This window comes from Aotus nancymaae, unplaced genomic scaffold, assembly GCF_030222135.1.
Source record: "Aotus nancymaae isolate 86718 unplaced genomic scaffold, 86718_ANA_hifiasm-v0.15.2.pri h1tg000003l, whole genome shotgun sequence".
Lineage (NCBI taxonomy): Eukaryota > Metazoa > Chordata > Mammalia > Primates > Aotidae > Aotus > Aotus nancymaae.
This window is the reverse complement of record NW_026988414.1, coordinates 19,356,696-19,384,020: the sequence shown is the minus strand read 5'-3', so window position 1 is coordinate 19,384,020 and position 27,325 is coordinate 19,356,696. Positions and strand designations below refer to the sequence as shown.

The window sequence follows — 27,325 nt, the reverse complement described above, 5'->3', positions numbered from 1 at the left end:
TGTGTGTGTGTGATAAAAAGTCTTAAAATGAAATTGATTATTTTGAAAACAGGAATTGATATTTTGGTAAATAATGCCAGTGCCATTAGCTTGACCAACACATTGGAAACACCTACCAAGAGAATGGATTTGATGATGAGCGTGAACACCAGAGGCACCTACCTTGCGTAAGTTATAAAGAAGAGTTGTGGGGGAGGATGTTGCCGTGTCTTCTCAGGGAACTTACTTCGTTGTAAACAGATTTGAGCCAAATTAGCACGGTAGTTCAAAATCTGGTCAATCCTTATAAAGATCTAAAAGTCCTCCATTCAGTCAATAGTTTTTATTTTATTTTATTTTATTTTATTTTATTTTATTTTATTTTATTTTATTTTATTTTTTGAGATAAAGTTTCACTCTTGTTGCCCAGGCTAGAGTGTAATGGTGCAATCTTGGCTCACTGCAACCTCTGCCTCCCAGGTTCAAGTGATTCTCCTTCCTCAGCCTTCGGAGTAATGGGGATTACAGGCACTCACCACCATGCCCGAGCAATATTTTGTATTTTTAGTAAAGACAGGATTTCACCATGTTGGCCAGGCTGGTCTCGAACTCCTGACCTCAGGTGATCCACCTGACTTGGCCTGCCAAAATGCTAGGATTAGAGGTGTATACCCACCATGCCTGGCCCAATAATATTTTAGATCATTTTATGCAGAGTTCCTTTTCTCTATAAGTTTAGGAAAGACTAAAGTAGGTTGAACATGGTAGCTCACACCTGTAATTTCAGCACTTCCAGCGAGGGGAGGATCACTGGAGGCTAGGAGTTCGAGACTGAGCTGCACAAGATGGTAAGACACTGTCTCTACAGAAAAAAGTTTTTCTAAAATCAGGCAGGCATAGTGGAGTGTGCCTACTGAGACCGTGGTGGTGGTCTCATCTACTCGGGAGGATGAGGCAAGAGGATCCCTTGAGCTCAGGAGTTTGAGGCTGCAATGAGCTGTGATCATGCCACTGCACTCCAGTCTGGGTAACAGAGAAAGACTCTGTCTCTAAAGAAAAAAAAAAGGACTAAAGTGTAGCTCAAGCATTTTCTCAAATATTTGCATGTGTAAATACTTACATGTGTACTGTGTCTTTCATAGGACACAGTCCTCTCCTAGGATTATTTCTGATTTCTCAAGCCAACAATAGTATCCTTCCTCTCAAAAAGACCTGGGGTTAAAAAAAAAAAAAAGACTTGGGTTTTAGTTATATAAATGACAGTAAGGCCATTCTCATTATGAATCACACTTTAATGTGACCAATAAAAAGGCTAATACTTTTTTGGGCATTGTCAGGGAAATGTATAATACCGAAGGAAAGAGAACATGGTCCTGATTTGTTCTGGATTTGTCAGACAACCCATCTTGTTTTCCATTTATTTATTTGTTTATTTGCCCTCTGGTTCTATCATTTTCCGTGTGGATACATAGCGTAGAACTTGCTTCTGTACCTTCTGTGTATCTTGTTATATGTACAACAGGTGGTTAGGAGCCTAGGCTTTGGAGTAAGACTACTTGGATTCAAATCCTAACACCCACCCCTCATGACTTTCTATTTTGTGACCTTGGACAAGTAACTTTACTTCTTGGAGATTCAGTTTCTTTACTTTTAAAATGGCAGGAATAAAGTAGTTTGTTACAGGGTTGGTCATGAGGGTTAAATGTCTTAAGTTGTTAAGTTAGTGTCCTGAATTTTGCCCTCAGATGTGTTTTGTTGGGTCTGCAAGACTTGGCCCAGATAGTGTTAAAACAAAATTGTTTTCATTAGTTACCTACATACAAAGTTTTATTAGTTAGGGCCAGGCGTGGCAGCTCATGTCTGTATTCCCAGTACTTTGGGAGGCTGAGGCAGATGGATCACTTGAGCCCAGGAGTTCAAAGCCAGCCTGGGCAACATGGCAAAACCCTGTCTCTACAAAAAATAGAAAAATGAGCTGGGGATGGCGGCACACGTGCCTGTAGTTCCAACTACTCAGGAAGTTGAAGTGAGAGGATTGCTTGAACCTGGGAGGCGGACGTTGCTGTTGGTTGAGATCACGCTACCGCACCCCAGCCTGGGCAATGGTGTGAGACCCTGTCTCAAAAACTTTATTGGTTGCTTGTGTTGAAAAAATTAGAAGATTTACACAAAAGTTCAGATTTCTGGCTTTTCTTGAAATGTGGGAAGATCTGGCCACATAGAGACAGCATTACCACATGGCAACAGTTATTAGTTGCTGCAGCTGAGTGACAGGGTATCAACCGCCTCATTAGATGGGGACTGAGCTCTATTGTCTTCTGGATGCTGAGAACAGGCTAACAAGTTATCATATCATCGTGCTTGCACTGTTGTTTTTCTCATATGAAAGAGGAAAGTGAAATATTTATCATAACCACATCTCTCTCTGAAGTGGGAAAATGAGACTTATGCCAAGAGGGCCGTATGTTCAAGTAAAATGGGTGAAAGCTTACTTGTTTGTAGATATGAGGCATATTTCTATAAATTCAATATGTAAGGTATGTCTCTATTGAATGAAACCATATTGAATCATACCACAGTAAGAATTATGGCAAATGGCTGGGCGTGGTGGCTCACGCCTGTAATCCCTGCACTTTGGGAGGCCAAGGCAGGTGGATCATCTGAGGTCAGGAGTTCAAGACCAGCCAGGCCCACATGGCGAAATCCTGTCTCTACTAAAAACATAAAAAATTAGCCGAGCGTGGTGGTACACGCCTATAATCCCAGCTACTCCGGAGGCTGAGGCAGGAGAATTGTTTGAACCCAGGAGCGGAGGCTGCAATGAGCCGAGATCACACCACTGCACTCCAGCCTGGGCAACAGAGTGAGACTCTGTCTCAAAAAGAAAAAAAGAATTTTGGCAAGCATATAGATTGTGATGAAAAACTTGCACTAGAAAAAGAATTCATTTTTCAAGAGTTTGTGTTTATTTTCAAATAAAATGGGCAATGTTGCTATGTGATACTATCATGGTACTAGAAAAAATTATCTGGGAATCAAAATCTTTTACAGCTGGCAACTTTGTGAAAGAATTTCAGTTGAATGTAAGTATTTGTTAAACAAATGCTTAAAAATATAAACCTAACCAGGAATACTATTGCTCAGCATATTGAACTATGGCTTAGTTAAGGGCATGTTGTGTGAATAAGTTTAATGCTTTGTGGCAGTTTCTATTATAGATGATGAAGCCACAGATATAAATATACAGGCTGAGTATCTGTAGTCTGAAAATCCCCAATCCAAAATGCTCTGAGATCTGAAACGTTTTGAGTGCTAACTTGACGCTCAAAAGAAATGCTCACTGGAACATTAAGGATTTCAGATTTTCGGAGTGGGGATGTTGAACTTGTTGAGTATAATGCAGATATTTCAGAATGAAATCTGAAATTCTTCTGGTCCCAAGCATAAGGGTTACTAAACTTGTACTACATGCCTAGATATATTATGGCATCAGAAGAATTTTGATGTGATTAAAAAGGTTTTATACTGGGTATTCATGACATGAAATGACTTCTAAGGTATTGACATGTCTTGGAAAGTTTAAGGTAGATTTGTCAAAAGAGCAATCATAACTATAGATACTGGTCAGTGTTAACTTTAGACTTATTAACATCGAAACAAATGTAGGTATATATTACGCAAGGGTACAGAAATTGTTTATTGCCTCGTTCACTAGGAATTGCTCCCTGCTAACAAAGTTAAAAATGTACATGTTTTCTTTCCAAGAGATGATCAATACAAGTAAAGCATTGAATTTTATGTAGATTTGTCAAAATTAGTAGTCCTAACTATAGACTTGACCTTTTAAACTGACATTATGACTGATGTGTACGTAAATGTATGATTCTCTTTGTTTTTTCCTTGTGAAATTATGTCTTTGGATAGCCCATTTGGCAAGAATAATTTGGTCCACTTTCCTATATTGAGGTCATTTTTCAAAAATGAAAGTGATGTCTTAACCCACGTTTTTAGATGTGAATGTTCAGTCAAAAACAAAACAGACCACGTGAGGTGGCTTACGCTTATAATCTCAGTACTTTGGGAGGACAAAGTGGGCGGATTACTTGAGTTTTAGGAGTTTGAGACCAACCTGGGCAACATAGTGAACCCTGTCTCTATTTTTTTTTAAGTTAAAGTTAAAATTAAAATTTTAGCACAAAGATTCTATTCACTATTGAAAGTTCCTACCTTTATAAACAGCTACTTTAAAAAAAAAACCCACTAAATAAAATTAAATGTTGCTCCCAGTTAAAAGCAGATTGCAATGCCAAATGAAAGACCTCACACTGACCTTTGGGTCAAAGAAAAGTTTCAGATTTTTGGCCTTCCATGAGAGGTATGCTATAAAATGAAAATTCATAATGAAATATTTCTATTTTATTTTATTTTTACTCCCTTGGTAACGCACAGAGGATATTTCTTTTTTTTAATTTATATTTTTCAATTTTAATTTATTTTATACACTCCAGTATTACATTGTTTGTACCATGTTAAATGCTTATAGAAGCTTCGTAGTACGGTTCAGTTGCATCTCTCAACAGTTGATTTTTCTTATGCCCTGCTCACTTTATTCGTTTACTCAAATGCCTTACAGGCCTTTGAGTTTGCAACCCCAACTAAGTAAAATAATTCACGAAAAGTAATAAAAGCAGAACCTGGCACATAGTAAGTTTTCTGTAAATGTAACTATTTTATTAGGCTGAAGGTATTAGTATCTAAGTGTGGTGCTAAGTGTTTTCAATATAATCTATAAGAAGGCATGCTACTGTGACAGATGCATCTGATGTAGGATTAACAGTATAAAGGTCTGGGCCAGCAAAGTGCAGACGGAAAGGTTTTATCCCATAGATTAAGGGAAAGTTTATGTTTAGAATGTAAATGAAATGAGCTCTCTCTTTTGAGTGTAAAATATGATCTTACTGACTGGGAATAGATCCGTTTCTTCTTGATGCTTCGAGTTACAGTTTCACTGTTTGAATGAAACTCAGCTGTAATGTTGTTTGCCCCACTTCACCTCACCTCCATAAAAGTGAAGCATCTTTGGAAATGAAAACAGCATCTACCAAAAACCCTCTTGTGGTATTGACTGTATTTGGTTTAGTAAGCTTGGTAAGGTGTTGCTGTTGTTAACACCAGTGTTGTACATTTGGTAATTTAAAAACTGACCTGAAAGAAGAATGAACTAGTTCATTCACAGCTCCTGGTTCAGGGTAAAGGAAAAAAAAAGAAAGAAAGAACTAGTTCAGAGTCCTAGAAGTCCTAGAAGTCAATGAATGTAAATGAAAGCTAAATTTATAGCTAAAATAAAGCTATAAATTAAGCTATAATATTTTAGCTGTTGACATTGTATAAAAATTAACATTTTAGGTCGGGCGCGGTGGCTCACGCCTATAATCCCAGCACTTTGGGAGGCTGAGGCGGGTGGATCACAAGGTCAAGAGATCGAGACCATCCTGGTCAACATGGTGAAACCCTGTCTCTACTAAAAATACAAAAATTAGCTGGGCATGGTGGCGCGCGCCTGTAGTCCCAGCTACTCGGGAAGCTGAGGCAGGAGAATTACTTGAACTCAGGAGGCGGAGGTTGCGGTGAGCCGAGATTGCGCCATTGCTCTCCAGCCTGGGTAACAAGAGCGAAACTCCGTCTCAAAAAAAAAAAAAAAAAAAAAAAAAATTAACATTTTAGAAATACTGGTCTGAATCTTTTATAAAATAAATTACCTACCTTAATGAGTGACTTTTTAAAAATAAAGCTATACATTGGACCCAAAGGCATATTTTATATTGGTGAAAGTTAAATTTGGGAATGTAGTGAGTGTTATATTACTAAATTATAGTTCCAATGCAGTGGAAGTACTACGCCTATTAAGAGGAAAAAATCAGCATACGTTATACTAAAAACAGCGATAGTTTATTTCACGTTTAGTATATACATTGTCCTAAGTATCTTATATAAATCATCTAATTTTAATCTTTTGCTCAATCATAGAAGGTATCGAGTATTACCAACATTTACAGAGGAGAGAATTGAGCTACACAATTTGCCCGAGGTCACACAATGAAGGGCAGAAGCAGAATTTGGACACTGGTCTGTCTGACTTGAACACTCATGTTATTTACCACTGTGCTGACCGACAAGTGCATTAACTGTCTCTGAAAATTACTTGTGTGTGTTGGGGAGGCAGAATTTGGGATGGTTGTGGTTGCAGATGAAGTGGGGCTTAAGGCTAGTATGTCAAGGAATTGTTTTTTTCCATCAAGCAGATCATGTTGTCAGGCCATTAAGCAGAATTTCAAAGGATGAAAATTAGTTGCTTTTTCTGTCTTTATTTTAGAAAGCAAACAAAAGTACCCTATGAACAAAGCAAACAAATAGTCCCCTACAGATTTCTGAGCAAGTTCTACTCTGTAGGAGTGATTTAAAATATATCTTTAAAAGTGGATTGGCCAGGCATGATGGCTCACACTTGTAATCCCAGCACTTTGGGAGGCTGAGGTGAGTGGACCGCTTGAGTCCAGGAGTTTGAGACAAGTCTGGGCAACATAGCAAGACCCTATTTCTAAAAAAAAAAAAAAAAAAAAATACAAAAACTATCCAGGTAGCTGGGCATGCTGGCACACACCTATAGTCCCAGCTATTCAGGAGACCGAGGTGAGAGGACTTGCTTGAGTCAGGGAGGCAGAGGCTGCAATGAGATGTTATCATGTCACTGCACTCCAGCCTGCCAACAGGGAGACCCTGTCTTTTTTTTTTTCTTCCCTTTGAGACGGAATCTCGCTCTGTCACCTAGGCTGGAGTGCAGTGGCAAGATTTCGGCTCACTGCAACCTCCACCTCTAGGGTTCAAGCGATTCTCCTGCCTCAGCCTCCCAAGTAGCTGGAACTACAGGTGCCTGCCACCACACCCAGCTGTTTTGTATTTTTAGTAGAGATGTGGTTTCACTATGTTGGCCAGGCTGGTCTTGAACTCCTGACCTTGTGATCTGCCTGCCTCAGCCTCCTAAAGTGCTGTGATTACAGGCATGAGCCACCACGCCTGGCCAAGAGACCTTGTCTTAAAATTAAAAGAAAAAGAAAAAAATGGAGAAGTTGGCTGGGCGCTGTGGTTTACACCTGTAAACCTGTAATCCTGGCACTTTGGGAGGCTGAAGTAGGAGGTGCTTGAGCCCAAGGAGTTCAAGACCAGCCTGGGCAACAAAGCTAGACCCTGTCTCTAAAAAAATTATAAAAATCAGCTGGGCGTAGTGGCGCACACCTATAGTTCCAGCTACTCAGAAATCCGAGGCGGGAAGATTGCCTGAGCCCAGGAGCGCAAGAGCTCAAGGCTGCAGTGAACTGTGATTGAGCCCTGAACTCCAGCCTGGGCAACAGAGCAAGGCCCCAGCTCTTTTTTTAAAAAAAAGTGGAGAAATGGTTAGAAAGCTATTAACTTGATTTGTATTTTCTTTTGCTTTCAGATCTAAAGTATGTATTCCTTATTTGAAAAAGAGCAAAGTTGCTCATATCCTCAATCTCAGTCCACCACTGAACCTAAATCCAATTTGGTTCAAACAGCACTGTGGTAGGTGTTAGGGTGAGGGGATGGTTTGTGCTTAATTTGTTTTGAATTAAATCTGTGTATGCCTGATGTAATCACATCTGCACATAACATTCAGCATTGAATTTTCTATGCCAAATTATAATGTGGCATTTGGAAGGTAGATTCTTAATCTTTTATGTGTAATTTTTATAATTGAGGCATAATTTACATTCAATAAAATGCACAGATCTTAATGGTTCAATATGATGAGTTTTGACAAATGTATGTAACCAACACCCATATCAAGATACAGATTTTTACCATTTCAGAAAGCTCTTTCACTTCCCAATGAGTGTGTTTTGTTGTGTGTAATTTTTTTTTTTTTTTTTTTTTGAGACAGAGTCTCGCTCTGTCGCCAGGTGCCAGGCTGGAGTGCAGTGGCGGGATCTCGGCTCACTGCAACCTCTGCCTCCTGGGTTCAAGCAATTCTCCTGCCTTGGCCTCCCAAGTAGCTGCGACTACAGGTGCGCTCCACCATGCTCAGCTAATTTTTGTATTTTAGTAAAGATGGGGTTTCACCATGTTGGCCAGGATGATCTTGCTCTCTTGACCTCATGATCCTCCCGCCTTGGCCTCCCAAAGTTCTGGGATTACAGGCGTGAGCCACCTCGCCCGGCCTTGTTGTGTATAATTTATTCTTCAGTAAAGTTGGTTAAAAACTATCTATGAGATACTTTATTTTTCTTAGCCAGGTGTGCACCTGTAGTCCTAGCTACTTGGGAGCCTGAGATGGGAGGATCGCTTGAGCCCAGGTGTTTGAGGCTGCAATGAGCTATGATCATGGCACTGCACTCCAGCCTCGTGACAGAGCGAGACCCTGACTCTAAAAATACAAACAAACAAAAAACATGACCAAAAAAAAAAAAAACCCTATTACTTTTCATAGCAAACTAATGGTTTAAAGCAAATATGCTAAGCAACAAGATTTATGTATGTATAGGTGCCTCCTTTAAAATAGTTGTATCAAACACTTAGTTTTTATTTCAGCATAATTCACTAACATTTGGAAAGGCACTTGGAATGGGGATCCACAAAGCAAAACTGAAAGAAGTTCCACTTTCATTGACTAGGTTAAATACATTTGCAGCCTTTTTTTAAAATGGAATCCTTCACAGATTTGCATGTCATCCTCGCGCAGCGGCCATGCTAATCTTCTCTGTATCGTTCCAGTTTTAGTACCTGTGCTGCCGAAGCAAGCACTGCAGCCTTTTATTATTGTTGTTTTACTAGCGGTAGTTTTCCTTAAAATAATCACTTTCATTCTAAGAAAAAAAAACAGAGTCCAGGTGCGTTGGCTCATGTCTGTAATCCCAGCACTTTGGGAGGCTGAGGCAGGCAGATCACTTGAGGTCAGGAGTTTGGGACCAGCCTGGCCAACAGTGAAACCCTGTCTCTACAAAAATACAAAAATTAGCTGGGCATGGTGGCACACACCTGTAATCCCAGCTACTTGGGAGGCTGAGGCACAAGAATCATTTGAACCCGGGAGGCAGAGTTTGCAGTGAGCCAAGATCTCACCACTGCACTCCAGCCTGGGTGACAGAGTGAAACTATGTCTCAAAAAAAAAAAAAAAAAAGAAAGCAAAGGAAAAACATATTAAGAGATAACAATGTAATTTACCCTCATAATATTAAGAAAAATGAAAGTATGTTACTGTCACTTTTATTTTAATCAAATATTAGGAGGGAATATATATAAAATTATTTCATCTCAGTTCACATCTATAAAAACTTTTCATTAGAAAATAGTACATTTATACAATTATACATTATATTATATTATTGAAAAGGATTCTTAAAAATATATCAGGGACTCTGGGTGCAGTGACTCATACCTGTATTCTCAGCACTTTGGGAGGCCGAGGCAGGTGGATTGCTTGAGCCCAAGAGTTCAAGACCAGGCTGGGCAACATGGCAAAACCTTGTCTCTACCAAAAATTGAAAAATTAGCCAGTCTTGGTGGCATACGCCTGTAGTCCCTGCTACTCAGGAGGCTGAGGTGGGAGGGTAGCTTGAGCCCAGGAGGTAGAGGCTGTGGTGAGCCATGATCACACCACTGCACTCCAGCCTGAGTGGCAGAGTGAGACCCTGTCTCAAAAAAAAAAAAGAACATATGTATACATATATATATACTTATGTATATATACATGTGCGTGTATTACTATTTTCTTCCTGATATATATGTGTGCGAGGGTGTGTTGTATGTATATACATATATATACACATGTATATGTATACACACACGTACTCATATATCAGGAAGAAAATAGTAATAGAAAGAAATTGGTTAAAATAATTTCTTTTATAATTAAATTATTATTTTTTGTGATTCTTTCAGCTTATACCATTGCTAAGTATGGTATGTCTATGTGTGTGCTTGGAATGGCAGAAGAATTTAAAGGTGAAATTGCAGTCAATGCACTATGGCCTAAAACAGGTATGTACTTTAAAAAAACTTCATTTGTTAAGATTTTCACTTATTGTCCTTGGCATTCTTTTTTTTTTTTTTTTTTTGAGGCAGATTCACCCAGGCTGGAGTGCAATGGCATGATCTCAGCTCACTGCAAACTCTGCCTCCAGGTTCAAGCAGTTCTTGTGCCTTAGCCTCCCAAGCAGTTGGGACTAGGGGTGCACACAACCATGCCCAGTAAATTTTTTGTATTTTTAGCAGAGATGGGGTTTCACCATGTTGGCCAGGCTGGTTTCAAACTCCTGGCCTCAAGTTATCCGCCCACCTTAGCCTCCCAAAGTGCTGGGATTACAGGCATGAACCACCACGCCCGGTCTGTCCTTGACACTCTTGAGGTGCACCTTGGGTGTGATGGGGTAGGAGTGTGTAGACTATCAACACTAACTTTAATCTGTTTGTTGGGAAACAAGTTCAGCTTTTTATTGTACAACGTAAGATCCTTTTCAATCATCCTCCAGTCTTGGCTTAGACTACAGGAGTGACTCTTCAGCCAAAGCCTTTGTGGGAACACTGACCACTGGAACACTATAAAAGTCTTGAAGTTCAACAGGAGATACTGCACTTCACCAACTCTTTCTCCATCTTTGTTTCTGGAACCTTCCTAAATTCTGCAGATTCTCATACTTTTATTTTCTCCTCACACATTCTAACAAATGCTTTTTAACATTTTTGTATTCTTACCGCCCTTGCCTTTTTCCTTTAGAACAAGCTGGATTATCTTTACTTTCACATGAATTCTTCTGAATTCACAGAATACCTGGAGCCCTGTGAGAGGACAGAAGAACCTGCGTATGCCTGGGCTTTGTGTGCAAATGCTATAACAGAAGTTGATGGCTTCCTTGCTGGGCAATAAGATATATTAAAATGAGGCTGGGCGCGGTGGCTCACGCCTGTAATCCCAGCACTTTGGGAGGCCGAGACGGGTGGATCACGAGGTCAAGAGATCGAGACCATCCTGGTCAACAAGGTGAAACCCCATCTCTACTAAAAAATACAAAAATTAGCTGGGCATGGTGGCACACACCTGTAGTCCCAGCTACTCGGGAGGCTGAGGCAGGAGAATTGCTTGAACCCAGGAGGCGGAGGTTGCGGTGAGCCGAGATCGCGCCATTGCACTCCAGCCTGGGTAACAAGAGTGAAACTCTGTCTCAAAAAAAAAAAAAAAAAAAAAAAGATATATTAAAATGAGGGAAAGCCAGCAAAAATTAGAGAAAAGGAAAGCCTATCTTTCTTATAGGTTCTTACTCTCCACTTATATCAAAGTAGCTTAAAGGAAGAAAAAGAGACGGTAACATTTCACTCTACATTTTTCCATGTACTAGTGGGTAATGCCCATGAAAACTTTAATTTCTTTTCATCTTAAGTGTAAATGGTGCCAGGTGTGGTTACAGATGGCTCACGCCATCCCAGCATTTTGGAAGACCGGAGTGGGCAGATCACTTGAGGCCAGGAGTTTAAGACCAGCCCAGGCAACATGGCAAAACCCCGTGTCTACTAAAAATATGAAAAATCAGCCAGCTACTTGGGAGGCCAAGACATGAAAATCACTTGAACCCAGGAAGCAGAGGTTGCAGTGAGCTGATATCGCACCACTGCACTCCATCCTGGGCAACAGAGCAAGACCCTGTCCCAACAACAACAACAACAAAATATGTAAATGGCAGTCACATCCCCGAAAAGTATGCCTAATGATAAAGAGAATACACAGAGGGACTGGGTGTGGTGCCTCACTCCTGTAATCCTAGCAGTTTGGGAGGCTGAGATTGGGCGGGATGATTACCAGTCTGAGACCAGCCTGGGCAACATAGTGAGGACTCTTTAAAAAAAAAAAAATTAGCTAGATGTAGTGGCGCACACCTATAGTCCCAGCTGAGGTAGGAGAATCACTTAAGCCCAGGAGTTTAAGGCTACAGTGGGCCATGATCATGCTATTGAACTTCAGCCTCGGCAACAGAGTGAGACCCTGTCTCAACCCATTTCCCATCTCACCCGAGAATACTCTTGTCTCTAATTCTAATGTAACATCATATACATTTCTGTTACATTAGGGTTAAAGACAAGGTCTGTTTAAGAATAACTCAACAGTTTTTTATATTTTCATGTTGAAAATCAGATTTGCTTCAGCCTCAAAGTCTGTGTTTATGTAAAATTAAATGAGCTCTGGCAGTAAGCTGTACTTTTTTTTTTTCCTAAATGGGAAGTGGGTTAAAAAACAACAAGAAAAAAGAGAATGCATAGTGGGAATCACCTTTTTATTTCATTCTTTAAAAGATTACAGGCCAGATGCAGTGGCTCATGCCTGCAATCCCAACACTTTGGGAAGCAAAGGCAGGAGGATCTCTTGAGCCTAGGAGTTCAAGACCAGCCTCGGCAACAAAGAATTAGGTTAGCTGGGCACAGTGGAGCATGCCTGTGGTCCCAGCTTCTTGTGAGGCTAAGATTGTAGGATGGCTTGAACCCTGCAGATCAAGACTGTGGTGAGCTGTGATCATGCCACTGTACTCCAGCCTTCTGAGACAGGACAGAGTGAGATCCTGTCTCAGAAAAACAACAAACAAACAAAAATTCAACAGAACCTTGATTATACTCACATCGGAATTTAAACAGAAAAATCAGTGTGGCCCCTGTACAAAGAATCACCTTAGGGATCAACACTGGTGTTTCTGTTCTAGGGTAGTGCTCTGCCCGTAGCAGTCACTCAGATATTTGTAAATGCATGATATTTTTGGATTCCTTTGGAATGTCTTCATATTCTTCATTACGTTAATTTTTCTTTTTTTTTTTTTTTTTAGGTAGAAAGGGGGTTTTGCTATGTTGGCCAGGCTTGTCTTGAACTCCTTGACTCAAGTGATATATCCTCCTCGGCCTCCCAAAGTACTGGGATTACAGGCATGAGCCACTGCACTGGCCTCATTACGTTTTTTGAAAACACTTCTATTGAGGGCAAATTGGAATCTTTTTCACTGAATTTGCCGTCAGGGGGGATTTCTAGGAAGACAACTACTGGAAGTCATGTCCCTGCTGTCCTTCCCTTTCCCCTGATTGGAGCAGCTGCTAGGGTGGGGACAGGCAGGACTAGGAAGGAGTAAGTGAGACTTGATTCTGTAAGAGAAGGAACTGAGAAGCTTGTGAAAGACTTTGTTCTCTCTGAGCTAGAGGACAGAATGGAGCCAGGTGAGATAACTTGAGAGAGAACAGATACTCAGAAGTTCCTGGAGAGGGCTTAGATCATGGAGAGCTGAGGACTCAACAGGGTGGCTCAACAGGCAAGATAAGGATTTCCTATCCCTGAGGTGTGGAAGTGAGGAGACCTGGGAGAATTCAGGTCCCAAAATAGATTCAATGATTGGTACTTCTGATAAGATAACTTACTATGCTGGCACGGCTGGCATCCTTTCAACTGTCCTGGGAGACAGAGTGAGACTCTGTCTCAAAAAAAAAAAAAAAAAAAACTATCTAAGGGTAAAAAGAAAAATTGCAGTACAGCTAAGAGGACCCAGTATCCAGACATAGAAAAAAATAAATAGAACACCCAGAATAGCATTTTTCAGTGAAATAAAACTGCTAAAAAAAACAGAAAATACCTCAATTTAAAAACAAAAGTCATGACCTAAGAGATTGAATTATCATATGAAAAATGCTTTCTGGAACTAAAAATAGATTGTGTTTAAATATATATTATATATATATATTTAGTATATAGTAGTTGAAAGGTTGGATGTTGAGTAACACCTGAGTAAGCAGCTTGAATATTCTGGTGCAAGAAATATCTCAGAAGAGCAAAAACACCCTAAAGAAAATGGAGAGAGACTTAGAGGACACATCTGGGGAACTTCACATGCAAATTTCAGGAGTCCTAGAAGGAGGTCTGGAAAGAGAACAAATAGAGGAGAAACAATAATTGAATGAATAATAAGAAACAATTCCCTTGAGCAGAAGAAAGACTGATATGCATGTAGACGGAAAGGTTTACCAGATTCGAGGCAGAATTTATGAGGGTGAAAAAGACATCTGGGAGAACCTCAGAATTTCAAGGATAAAAAAAATCTTCCAAGCCTTCAGGCAGAATATATGTTACTTACAAAGGAAAAAGATTGCAGTCTTTTATCTTCAATGCCAGAAACTAGAAAGCAGTGGAGTAACATCTGTACCTTACTAATAGAAAGGGACTCAGCCAAGATAGTTATTTATTGACAAGATGAAGGGAAGATATGTGGATATGCTACCACACTTGAGAAGAGTCTTGTAGCAAGGGCTCTTAACCAAGCAGCAAATCTGTCAGAGCAGAGACTTTTCAAGATAGAAGCAAAAATAAAAGGGAGAGGAAATAATGGCTAGCAAATAACCTGTAGTATATTTAATATATGGTGAAGTATAAATGGATCATATAGAATAACTGGGAATATGAAATACAGGTACCAAATAAGAACTCTCTATATTGAAGAGATAGGATAAGATAAAAGTTTAATAATAGTCTCTAGCCAAAAGCACTACACTGTCTTCAAAACCTAGAATTTGGGGAAGAGGGAAATGTGGAAGTCATTGAATTTGTTTTTTTTTTTTTTTTTTGAGACAGAGTTTCTCTCGTCCCCCAGGCTGGAGTGCAGTGGTGTGATTGGCTCACTCCAACTTCTGCCTCCTGGATTCGAGAGATTTTCATACCTCAGCCTCCTGAGTAGCTGGGATTACAGACATGTGCCACCATGACCATCACATTTTTGTATTTTTAGTAGAGAGGGAGTTTCACCATCTTGGCCAGGCTGGTCTCAAACTCCTGACTTCAGGTGATCCACCTGCCTCAGTCTCCCAAAGTGCTGGAATTACAGATCTGAGCCACTGTACCAGACGGGAAGTCACTGAATTCTAAAGGACTCATATGAGCATGGGAAGATTGGGGAAGGGAACACTTTCTACCCATTTCATTTTGAGGCAGCTACAATTCTAGATGGTATCTTTGTTGTTTGTTTTTTGAGACAGGATCTCACTCTGTTGCCCAGGTTGGAGTGCAGTGGCGTGATCTTGGCTCACTGTAACATCTGCCTCCAAGGCTCAAGCGATTCTTGTGCCTCGGCCTCCCAAATAGCTGGGATTATAGGCACCCACCACCACGCCCAGCTAATTATTGTATTTTTAGTAAAGACAGCATCTCACTATGTTGGCCAGGCCAGTCTCGAATTCTTTGACCTCAGATCATCCACCTGTCTTGGCCTCCCAAAGTGCTGGGATTACAGGCGTTAGCCACTGTACCTGGCCTAGATGGTATCTTTTAAAAAAATTATTTTCTATTTGGTGCTAGGGTGTAGAAATGTTTTTGCAATTAAACATTATAGATTGCTATCTTTCTAAACTTTCTTGCTGAGTCTAGTAATTTATCTACAGTCTCTTCATTTTCTATGCAGGTAATCATATGATCTATAATAACATTTATTTCTGATCCCTTTCCAAATTCTTACATCCTTAATTTCTTTTTTCTTGCTTTACTGTACTCTCCTCTCTCCTCTCTGCCCTTCACCGGTAGTTTTCTCTTGATTTTTTGAGAGCCCAGCAATGCTTTTAAAAAATATTTATTGCTTATTTATAGTTTTATTGTAATAAGACAGCCCTATAGAGTATATAATTCATCATATAGTTGATCCATGAACAATGCAATGTTAGGGGTGCCGGCCCCCAGCAGTAAAAAAAAGAAAACATATTTCTAGAAGCAGAAGACTAGTTCTATCCATTTTTTATTAAATATATTACTAGATATTTTATATTTTTATTGTTTTCAATATGTTTTCTAATTTGTTAAAGTATAAATATAAAAACTATATATCTTTATTATAAATATACTAGTAAACTGAACTGTATTATTCATACTAAAAAATTTTCTGTAGATTCTCCTAGATTCTTTTAAGTTTGAAGTCTTATCACAAAAAGTGACAATTGTGTTTCTCCTTTTCCTTATATATTAAATTATTTTTCCATTTCTTATTAGATTAGCTAATCCTTTTAGAATAGTGTTGAATAGTAACAATGATGGGAGGTATATTTGTTGTGTTCTTGTCAATAATGGGAATGCTTTTCTTTTCATCATTAAATATATGCAGTTTCTTACTTTTTTTTTTGAGACACAGTCTTACTCTGTCAACTAGGCTGGAGTGCAATGGCACGATCTCTGCTCACTGCAACCTCTGCCTCCCAGGTTCGAGTGATTCTTCTGCCTCAGCCTCCTAAGTACCTGGGATTACATGCCCAGCTAATTTTGTATTTTTAGTAGAGATGGGGTTTCACCATGTTGACCAGGCTGGTGTCGAACTCCGGACCTCGTGATCCACCTGCCTCAGCTTCCCAAAGTGTTGGGATTATGGGCATGAGCCACTGTGCCAGCCTCTTCTTCTTTTTTTTTTTTTAACTTCAGTTCTTGCATCCTTTCTACTGCATAATGCTGTATTAGTATTAAATATGATCGTTAAAGCAGTAAGGTCTCACTTAACTTGCTGGAAATTTTTTTGTAATGTTCCTAGCTACTAAGTGGAGTTGTTAAGTTGGTAACTCCTACTAAACTACCATAAAATCTACATGCTTTTTAAATGCTTATTAAAATTGAAATATTACTTTTTAGTGGTATCCCAAACTTGGAACTACTAGATAATTAAGCAATAACATATTGTTTCTGCCCTTAGTAGTTTACAAATTTTGTTAGGGCAGATAAATCGTATAAATATAATGCAACCAGAGAAGTAGTCTACCTAGGTACTCTCTTCAAATGTGTGGACTCTTGGTTGTAAAGTTCAAATAGGTTTCCATAATCTGTTAATTATGGAAATGAATTCCGCTTGTATCTTTTCTTCTGTGAGAAGCTTTGAACTTTCTTATTCTCAGTGTCACATTTTGTTTAATTTTCTTATTAGCACATTTATTCTGTATTCCAGATTCTCAAGTAACCATATAATATAGTTCAGGTAAATAAATGATTGGATTGATTTTTATTTATTTTGAGGTAAGTCTTGCTCAGTTACCCAGGCTGGAGTGCAGTGGCACGATCATAGCTCACTGCAACCTTGACCTCCTGGGCTCAAGCCATCCTCCTGCCTCAACCTCCTAAACAGCTAGGACCACAGGCACATCCCACCATGCCCAGCTAATTTTTTAGTTTTTTTTTGGTGGAGACAGGGTCTTGCCATGTTACCTAGGCTGGTCTCGAACTCCTGGGCTCAGGTAATCCTTGCGCCTTGGCCTCCCAAATTGTTGGGATAATAGGCGTGAGCTACTGTGCCCTGCCAGAACTAATTTTTATAAAACATCCAAATGTCACATCAGTATTTAAAATTATTCAGTTTCTCTTTGCTTCTTTTGGTTTGTGGCACCCGTATCTGGCTGTGACAGCCTCTACAGTCCGTGGGCTGGCAGTTTGCTGATCTTTTAACGTTTCTTTCCCTAACCAGCTCCCATTTTCTGGTGAGGTTTCTTTCTTCCTTTCTTTCTTTTTTGAGACGGAGTCTCGCTCTATCGTGCAAGCTGAAGTGCAGTGGCACAGTTTCAACTCACTGCAACCTCTGTCTCCCAGATGCAAGCGATTGCCATGCCTTAGCCTCCCGAGTAGCTGGAACTACAGGTGCATGCCACCAGGCCTGGCTAATTTTTGTATTTTTAATAGAGATGGGGTTTCACCATTTTGGCCAGGCTAGTCTCGAATTCCTAACCTCAAGTGATCCACCTGCCTTGCTCTTCCAAAGTGCTGGGATTACAGGTGTGAGCCACCATGCCCTGCCCTGGTAAGGTTTCTATGAGGTCTGTTAGGTGTACATCCTGCAGCTTATTGGTTTAAAATGTTCTTGCCTTTGATGTGGTCTCTTTGGGGCCGATTAGGAGAAAGAAAAATCAATAGGCAACTGTTTTGATACTGAATATTGACAAGTGTCTTTTTGAAATAAAGAATCAGTCCCTCCAAAAAATAAAAATAAAATAATTCCGTTTCTGTATTGCCCATGTCGTTCTTAGCTGTGTGAGCTGCAGTAGCTGTCTATACTTAGTTTCCTCTTATATAAAATTAGGTATTATAAATAAACTCTAAAGCCGTTTGTTGCATATTTTTCAAACTTTTAATTATGAAAAAAGTCAAATATATGTACAAACATGTATACAAGTAGGGAGAGTAGTACATCATGTACTACTCAGCTTCAGCAATTTTGCCGCATGGCCAATCTGGTTTTACCAGTTTCTCATTCCGTCACCCAGGCTGGAGTGCAGTGGCGTGATCTTGGCCCACTGCAACCACTGCCTCCCAGGCTCAAGTGATTCTCCTGCCTCAGCCTCCTGAGTAGCTGGGATTATAGGCACCCTCCATTATGCCTGGCTAATTTTTGTATCTTTAGTAGAGAGGGTGTTTCACCATGTTGGCCAGCCTGGTCTCGAACTCATGACCTCAAGTGATCCACTCGCCTTGGCCTCCCAAAGTGCTGGGATTATAGGCAGGAGCCACCGTGCCCAGCTGCCTCCTCACCACATTATTTTTAAGCAGATTTCAATCATAGCATCATTTTATCTGTATATACTTTAATATGTATTTTTGAATTATTAGGGCTCTTTAAAAAGACAAAATTATTATCATAGCTAAGAAACATACTTTGATATCATCTAATAACTAGTCGGTGTTCAAATTCCCTCACGTGTCTCATAAATGTTTTCTTTGCAGTTGGTTTATTTACATCAAGTTCTAAATTGTTCCATACATTGCATTCATTTCATATGTCTCAAGTGTTTTTAATCTAAAGCAGTTACACTGATTTTTTTTCTTACCACTTATTTCTTGAAAAACCAGGTCATTTATCTTATAGGATTTCTGTCATTCAGATTTTCCTGATTTTCCCAGTTGCATCATTTAACATCTTTCTGTATCCTCTAAGGACCCTCATGTTGGTATATTGTTTATTCCCACTCTTTTTTCTTCTGGCATTTTATTTATTCATTCATCATCCAACAACTATTTATTGGATGGTTATCATGCAGCAGACATGGGCACTGGGGATACTTCTTTGGCCTTTTTACCTAGTGTATGTCTAGCTTGGTAGAAGTTAGGTTTGTTTTTTTTTTTTTGAGAGAGAGTTTCGGTCTTGTTACCCAGGCTGGAGTGCAATGGCGCGATCTCAGCTCACCGCAACCTCCGCCTCCTGGGTTCAGGCAATTCTCCTGCCTCAGCCTCCTGAGTAGCTGGGATTACAGGCACGCGCCACCATGCCCAGCTAATTTTTTGTATTTTTAGTAGAGACGGGGTTTCACCATGTTGACCAGGATGGTCTCAGTCAATCTCTTGACCTTGTGATCCGCCCGCCTCGGCCTCCCAAAGTGCTGGGATTACAGGTGTGAGCCACCGTGCCAGGCCCAGAAGTTAGGTTTTAAAAGCATATTTAATCCAGCATTTATGCAAAGTATTATTAAACCCCTGGTGGTACTTTTGAACTGTACTGCCACATACAGCTGTGTGAAACATATCTAGAGTTCTAGTTTAGGAACAAATGAAGGATTTCTTTTCATCACTGCTTCCTATCTGCTATATACTGGATAAAGGGAATTCCTCAGCTCCAAGCAGTACTGAAAGATTCTATGGCCTGTAGTATAGATGATGGGAAACAAGGGATTCTGGGTAGAATTTACTGAGTACTGGGGTATGCTGGTGAGGTAACTCTTGGAATATTTGATGACTGCAGCCAGCTTTCCAACACCATCTCTCTTTTTCTTCTGGACTCCAGAAATCAATTTGGTTAAATTCCTTTCTTCTGCAATTTGATGGGTCCCCACTGTGGGACCAAAACCATGTTTTATGGTTTCTTTGTTTCTATTATGTTTCTGTAGCAAACAGTTCTTTTAAGATTTTCTGAAGAGTGATGTTCTTTGCAGTGGGGAAAAAAGATGAGGGTAAAAAAGGCACCGTTTCAATATTTCTCAAACTGTATGTCGAGACTCATTGATGAGTCATGAAATCAGTTTAGTGAGGCATGAAATCAATATAGTGGATCGTGAAATTGATTTAGTGAGCAGCAGCCAGAGTTGTTTTGTTGTTGTTTTATTTCTGATGGAATTGAATAGAAAATATTAGAGTGCATTGCATGGAGGAAGTGTCAGTATTGTTTCATAGCTTTTGTTTCATATGTAAGTATTATATATGAAAATGTTACCTATTATGGGTCTCAGCCAGAAAACTTAAAAGCTCACACTTTATTGTGCCTCTCTTTTTCAACTTCTTTGCCTTTTCTGACCCTTTCTCAATCACCGTCCCTCATATCATTATTGTCATTAAAGTTGATATAGAGAGGAAGTTGGTTAGAAAGGGAGGTCTCTGAGGTAACAAAGTTCTAACACATTATTTCCCCTCTTTGTACCTCCTTTGTGTTACTTGTCACTTTCTCTTTTTTTTTTTTTTTGAAATGGAGTCTCACTCTGTTGCCCAGGCTGAAGTACAGTGGTGCAATCTCGGCTCACTGCAACCTCTGCCTCCTGGGTTCAAGCGATTCTCAGGCCACAGCCTCCCAAGTAGCTGGGATTAGAGCTGCATACCACCACGCCCGGATGATTTTTGTATCTTTAGTAGAGATGGGGTTTCACCACGTTGGCCAGGCTGGCCTTGAACTCCTAACCTTAGGTGATCTGCCCACCTCGGCCTCCAAAAGTGCTGGGATTACAGGCACCAGCCACTGCACCCAGCTGACTTCTCATTTTCCATTCATTCATTTTCCAAACATTCATTCTTACATGCCAGGCCACAGTTCTCCATACCATTCGCTTGTTACGCATTTGACAGATAATTTATTAATTATCTACTAGGTGCAAGGCAACATGGGTACTAAGATGAATGTGACACAGTCAGAGTTAACTATTTAGTGTGGCAGACTTCAGAGTTTGTTAGCATCGTTTGTACTCTGTCCTCCCCTGTCCCTTTCCTCTACTTCCCTAGCCTGTAGGTCTTTGGGATCCCAGGATAACAGAGTCAGAAAAAGCTTGCTTTGACTCTTAAGAATTTAAAATTTTATTCATACAATAAATATTCATTGGATACTTATTTTGTGCCAAGTTGTGTTCTGCTTGCTGAAGATAACATCAGAGAACAGAAGAGATAACAATCTCTGTCCTTATGGAACTTGTAGTCTAATTGGGAGAGAGGCAATAGACAACATGATGAATAGCAAAGTGTATAGTATGCTACGAGGTAATATGCTATGAAAAATAGAACAAAGGAGGGGGGATTGTAGTCTCAGGCATTGAGGAAGGAAGGTGGCAATTTAAAATAGGGTAGAAAGGTTTGGCCTTAGACCAGGAGGGGTGGCTTATGCCTGTAATCCCAACACTTTGGGAGGCTGAGGCAGGCCAATCACTGGAGCCCAGGAGTTTGAGACCAGCCTGAGCAACATGGCAAAACTCCATCTCTACGAAAAATACAAAAAGTAGCCAGGTGTGGTGGTGTGCGCCTGTAGTCCCAGCTACTCAGGGGGCTGAGGCAGGAGGATCACTCGAGCCTTAGGAGTTCAAGGCTGCAGTGAGCCATAATCGTACCACTGCACTCCAGTCTGGGCAACAGAGTAAAACCCTATCTCAAAAAAAAAAAAAAGAAAGAAAGAAAAAAAAGAAATATTTAGCCTTTCTGAGAGTGCCAAGTCCTAACCATCAGACCACCAGGGAAGGTAGGTTCAGCCTTTCTGAGAAGGTGATATTTGAGCATAGACTTGGGGGCGGTAATACGGTTAGTCTTGGGGATCCGTTGGCCATGGGTTATCTAAGGGAAAACATGCAAGGCAGAGGAGGTAGCCAGTGCATAGGTCCTGTGGACTAGTATGGCTGGCATGATGCAAGAGCAGGGAGAAGACCAGTGTCACCAGAGTGAGGGGAGAGGAGTAGGAAATGAGGTGATGTCCATAAGGAAATGGGGGTCAGATGTTATAGGCCCTTGCCAAGACTTGGTCTTAGATTACTCTGGGTGAAATGAGGAGCTGTTTCAGGTTTTCAAGGAGAGAAGGGACCTGATCAAACCTAAATATTTAAAATATCTCTCTGGCTGTTCTGTTCTGTACTTAGATTCTTGAGGGGCAAAGGGGGAAAACAGTTGGGAGGCTACTGCAGTAACTGAGGCATGGAATTTGGTGGCTGTGGCCAGGATGACAGCAGTGAAGGTGGTGGAGAGTGGCTAGATTCTGAGGTCTTTTCAAGGTAGAACCAACAGTGTCTGCTGATGGATTGCCTTTGGGATGTGAGAGAAAGAGTCAAGGGTGGCTCCAAGATTTCTGGCTTGGGCCGGGCTCGGTGGCTCATCCCAGCACTTTGAGAGGCCGAGACGGGTGGATCACCTGAGGTCAAGAGTTCGAGACCAACCTGGCCAACATGGTGAAGCTCCATGTCTACTAAAAATACAAAAAATTAGCTTGGCATGGTGACACACACCTGTAGTCCCATCCATTCGGGAGGCTGAGGCAGGAGAATAACTTGAACTCGGGAAGTGGAAGTTCCATTGAGCCGAGATCGCACCATTGCACTCCATCCTGGGTGACAGAGTAAAATTCCAGCTCAAAAAAAACAGATTTCTGGCTTGAGTTACTAGAACAGTGGAGTTGCCAGGAACTGAGATGGGTAAAGCTGCAGATTGAGCAGATGGAGGGCAAGCTTAGGAATTCAGTGTGGGGCATTGTATTTGAACATCTGAGTGGGGACAGTCAGGCAGCTGGGCTTGTGAATGGGGGGGTCAGGAGAGCAGTCCGGGCTGGAGATAAAAATCTTTGGGTTATCAGCATATAGAGGGTACAAAACGCCACAAAACTACATGATACCATCTAGGGAGTGAGTAGAAGAGAAAGGACCATTGGCCATTTCAACATTGAAAGGTTGGGAAGAAGAGGAAGACCCGCAGAGGAGAATAAGTTAAGAGGAAATCCAAAGAGGAGATAAAAGCCAACTGAGGAACATGTTCTAAGGAGCATGGGGAGTGATATGGTTTGGATGTTTTCTCCACCCAAATCTCATGTTAAAATGTCATCCCCGATGTTGGTGGGAGGCGATTGGATCATGGGGGCAGATTTCTCATCAATGGTTTAGCACCATCCTCCTTGGTACTCCCCTCACCATAGTGATTACAGGTGTGATCTTCCTGTGAGATCTGTTATTTATTTATTTATTTATTTGTATTGTACTTTAGGTTCTGGGGTTCACGTGCAGATCATGCAGGATTGTTGCATAGGTACACACATGGCAATGTGGTTTGCTGCCTCCATCCCCCCGTCACCTACATCTGGCATTTCTCTCCATGTTATCCCTCCCCGACCTCCCCACCCCCGCGCTGTCCCAGAATCTCTGGGACACATTTAAAGCAGTATCTAGAGGGAAATTTATAGCAATAAATGCCCACCAGAGAAGCGAGGAAAGATTTAAAATCGGCACCCTATCGTCAAAATTGAAAGAGCTTAGAGGAGCAAGATCAGAAAAACTCAAAAGCTAGCAGAAGACAAGAAGTAACTAAGATCAGAGCAGAACTGAAGGAGATAGGGACACAAAAAACCCTTCAAAAAATCAATAAATCCAGGAACTGGTTTTTTGAAAAGATCAGCAAAATAGACCGCTAGTCAGATTAATAAAAAAGAAAAGGGAGAAGAATCAAATAGATGCAATAAAAAACAATAAAGGGGATATCACCACCGACTCCACAGAAATACAAATTACAATCAGAGATTAATACAAACAACTCTATGCACATAAACCAGTAAACCTGGAAGAAATGGATAGATTCCTGGACACTTGCACCCTCCCATGCCTAAACCAGGAAGAAGCTGAAACCTTGCAGAGATCTGGTTTTTAAAAATGTGTAGCACAACTCCCCTCCCCCAACTCTCTTGTTCCTGATTTTGCCTTGTGGCGTGCCTGCTCCTGCTTCACCTTCCACCGTGAGTAAAAGCTCCCCAAGGCCTCCCCAGAAGCCAAGTGACATTGGAGCCATGCTTGTACAGCATGCAGAACCGTGAGCCAGTTAAACCTCTTTTATAAATTACCCAGTCTCATGTTTTTTTTTTTGAGATGGAGTCTCACTCTGTTGCCCAGGCTGGACTGGAGTGCAGTGGCGCGATCTCAGCTCACTACAACCTCTGCCTCCCGGGTTCAAGCAATTCTCCTGCCTCAACCTCCCAAGTAGCTGGGATTACAGGCACCTGCCACCACACCCAGCTAATTTTTTTGTATTATTAGTAGAGATGTGGTTTCATCATGTTGACCAGGTTGGTCTTGAACCCCTGACCTCATGTGATCTGCCTGCCTCAGTCTTCCAAAGTGCTGGGATTACAAGTGTGAGCCACTGCGCCCGGTCTAGGTATTTCTCTATAGTAGTGCGAGAACAGACTAATACAGGGAGTGATCAGTTGTGTCAGATTATACTGATAGTTCTTACAAAATGGGACTGACCATTGAATTTGGTAGTCTGTACATCCTCTTCACATCACTTACAGTGTTTGTAATTATTAATTTATAATTATGGTCGTTTCCTGTCTTTTTTGTTAAAATGAAAACTTGTTGAGGATAGGGTCAGTGCCTGCTTTGTTCGTTTTATTATACTCATTGTAGATATTCAGTAACTGTTTGATGAATGAGTAAATGAGTGAATGAATGTGCAATATGTTTACCTTCTGCCTAGCTCCAAAATATGTTCTGGACAAAGCTTATATAATATGGAGAATGTTATATATCAGGGAATATAGAGGGTATTATCAGGAGCAGCAGGAAAAATCAGCTTATTGCGAGATCTTTGCTTTAGCCTGGAGACACTCATTTTAGAAGGTTTACTAGACATCTTGGAGCCAGTCATTTGGTCAGTTATTTGGTCCTAGACTTGATGACACACTAAATCCAATTTACAGTCACGTTCCTTGTGGTGCATTGTATGATGAACTATGTACTGGGTTTTTGTTTTGTTTTGTTTTGAGACAGAATCTCACTCTGTCACCCAGGCTGGAATGCAGTGGCACCATCTCTGCTGGCTGCAACCTCTGCCTCCTTGGTTCAAGCGATTATCCTGCCTCAGCTTCCCAAGTAGCTGGGACTACAGGCACACACCACCATGCCCGGCTAATTTTTGTATTTTTTTAGTACAGATGGGGGTTTCATGACATTGGCCAGGGTGGTCTGGAATTCCTGACCTCAAGTGATCCACCCGCCTCAGCCTCCCAAAATGCTGGGATTACAGGTGTGAGCCACCATGGCTGACCTATAGGGTGTTTTTGAGACAAAGTAACTCAGGATAAAGGGTCAGAGAAGTAGATTTTCAAAAGCAGGTAAACAATTGAAGTGAGATCTCAAGGGGATGTTGGAATTTTTCAAAAGAGAACTGGGAAGGACATTTCTCAGCAGAGGGAGCGACACATGCAAAGGTTGCAGTATGGGAAAATACTGTCTGTGTTGGGGAACCACAGGAGTTGGTGGTGTATGTATGATAGGGTGTGGGCTTATTTCCCACTGAACTTGAGCAACTCAAGTTATACAGGTTGACTGGAATGTTGGGTGGATGTGAGGGTGTGAGGAAGATGGATGAGATGGATGATCTGTCTGCCAAGTTTAGGAGCTTGAATTTTAACCTATATTCAGTGGAGAGCCACTGAAGAATCTTAAAAGCAGAGGATCGAGGCTGAGTGCAGTGGCTCACGCCTGTAGTCCCAGCACTTTGGGAGGCTGAGGCGGGCGGATCACAAGGTCAGGAGTTCAAGACCAGCCTGACCAACATGGTGAAACCCTGTCTCTACTAAAAATACAAAAATTAGCCAGGCATGGTGGTGCATGCCTGCTACTCAGGAGGCTGAGGCAGGAGAATCGCTTGAACCCGGGAGGCGGAGGTTGCAGTGAGCAGAGATATTGCCACTGTACCCCAACTGGGTGACAGAGTGAGACTCTGTCTCAAAAGAAAAAAAAAACAAAAAACGGAATTTGCCAGGCATAGTAGCTCACACCTGTAATCCAAGCACTTTGGAGGCCAAGGCGGGTGGATCACCTGAGGTCGGGAGTTCAAGACCAGCCTGACCAACATGGTGAAACCCCGTCTTTAAAAAAAAGAAAAGAAAAGAAAAGGAATCAAATATTTATTTCTGTGATTGTTTTATTTCTGTCTCCCTTCACTAGACAATAAATTTCATAAATGCAAAAAGGAAGCAGATGATTAATAATAAACTGGGAAAAATAGGAGCAGTGAAGTAATATGGTTGTTGATGAGGTTTAGGGAGTTTAATCTGGCATCTGAATATGGGATGGCTTATGAGATTGCTGAGAGAAGAGGCAGGAAAGCTAGCTAGAATATTACATGATTCATGAGTGAGGCGATGCAAATGGAGAAGTGAAACTGGGTTTGAGAGGGTGTCCAGGCTCTTGGCTGTTAGAGAGGCCTCTATTTAAAAGAAAACACTCATCTCCTCGTCTTAGATGATGCTCTTTATGTCAGCTGGAACCAGAAGTAATCTCCCAGCATTATTGCCTTTCAAGGAAAAGGAGATTTATGGTAGTTAACAGAGGGGATGCAGTGTAGCATATATTATCCACAATCAGAGCAGCGTCCTGGTCTGCTGCTTGGCTTCACTCAGCTGCGTGTTCCTTCTCAACACCGGCTTCATTGCTCCTCCTGGGTTTAGCACTTTCACCCTGCTGAACTCAGCACATCCAGAGAAGGGATCAGAGGGCCGGCCTCCAGTTGTTTCACAACATGGAATCTCAGGTCTCCTCTAGGTCACCTCCAGAATTGCAGTGTTTTTCTATTACAAGATCTGTTTCATGGTTCCTGCTGAAATGGAGGGTGGGAAAGGAGAGAGAGATGATGGCTACTATTCACAATGCCTACTCCTCTTACCTCGTGACTGGTCTGGACAAGTGTGGTAGAAGCAGGAAAGTCCACTTTTGGGTGGATTTTATTTGGGCTTGGGGTGTGGAGTCTGGGAATGGCAGCTACTGATTTGGTAATGACTGCAGAGAGGAAGGTAGCAGAAGCTTCACAGAGCAGCTGCAGATGTCTGTCACCTGGACTTTATTACAAATAAGCCAGGGAGGGTGAGGCAACAAGGTGGCAGCTCACCTCCTTCCTGTCCAGTGCTAGAAATCAAAACTAGTTTCCCTATTTTTCAAGGGACCTATTCACTGACTAGGTTAAACAGTTTATACCATTTTCATTGTTTCTAAGATGCTTGTGTTTTATATTTGTACATCTCTGCTATCAGTCTGTATCTTATGATGGGTGATATATCATAGTTTAATTGGCAGCTTTTTTCTTTCCTTAAT

At 41.1% G+C, this 27,325-nt stretch overlaps 1 protein-coding gene and 1 non-coding gene across 3 annotated transcripts in view; one reads left to right on the top strand and one right to left on the bottom strand.

The window, feature by feature from the left end:
- HSDL2 (hydroxysteroid dehydrogenase like 2) overlaps positions 1-27,325 on the top strand; it is an 83,488-nt gene that overhangs the window by 12,957 nt on the left and 43,206 nt on the right. Inside the window, exons 4-6 of one of the 2 annotated variants that reach the window (XM_064378917.1) lie at positions 53-167; positions 7,475-7,578; positions 9,935-10,033. In XM_064378917.1, coding sequence (XP_064234987.1) covers positions 53-167; positions 7,475-7,578; positions 9,935-10,033 — 318 coding nt within the window. The remainder of the gene's footprint in view (positions 1-52; positions 168-7,474; positions 7,579-9,934; positions 10,034-27,325) is intronic. The other variant, XM_064378918.1, reaches the window with a different exon arrangement.
- On the bottom strand, positions 8,690-8,796 carry LOC135277296 (U6 spliceosomal RNA). The gene has a single exon (XR_010344923.1). It is a non-coding gene; the product is annotated as a U6 spliceosomal RNA (small nuclear RNA).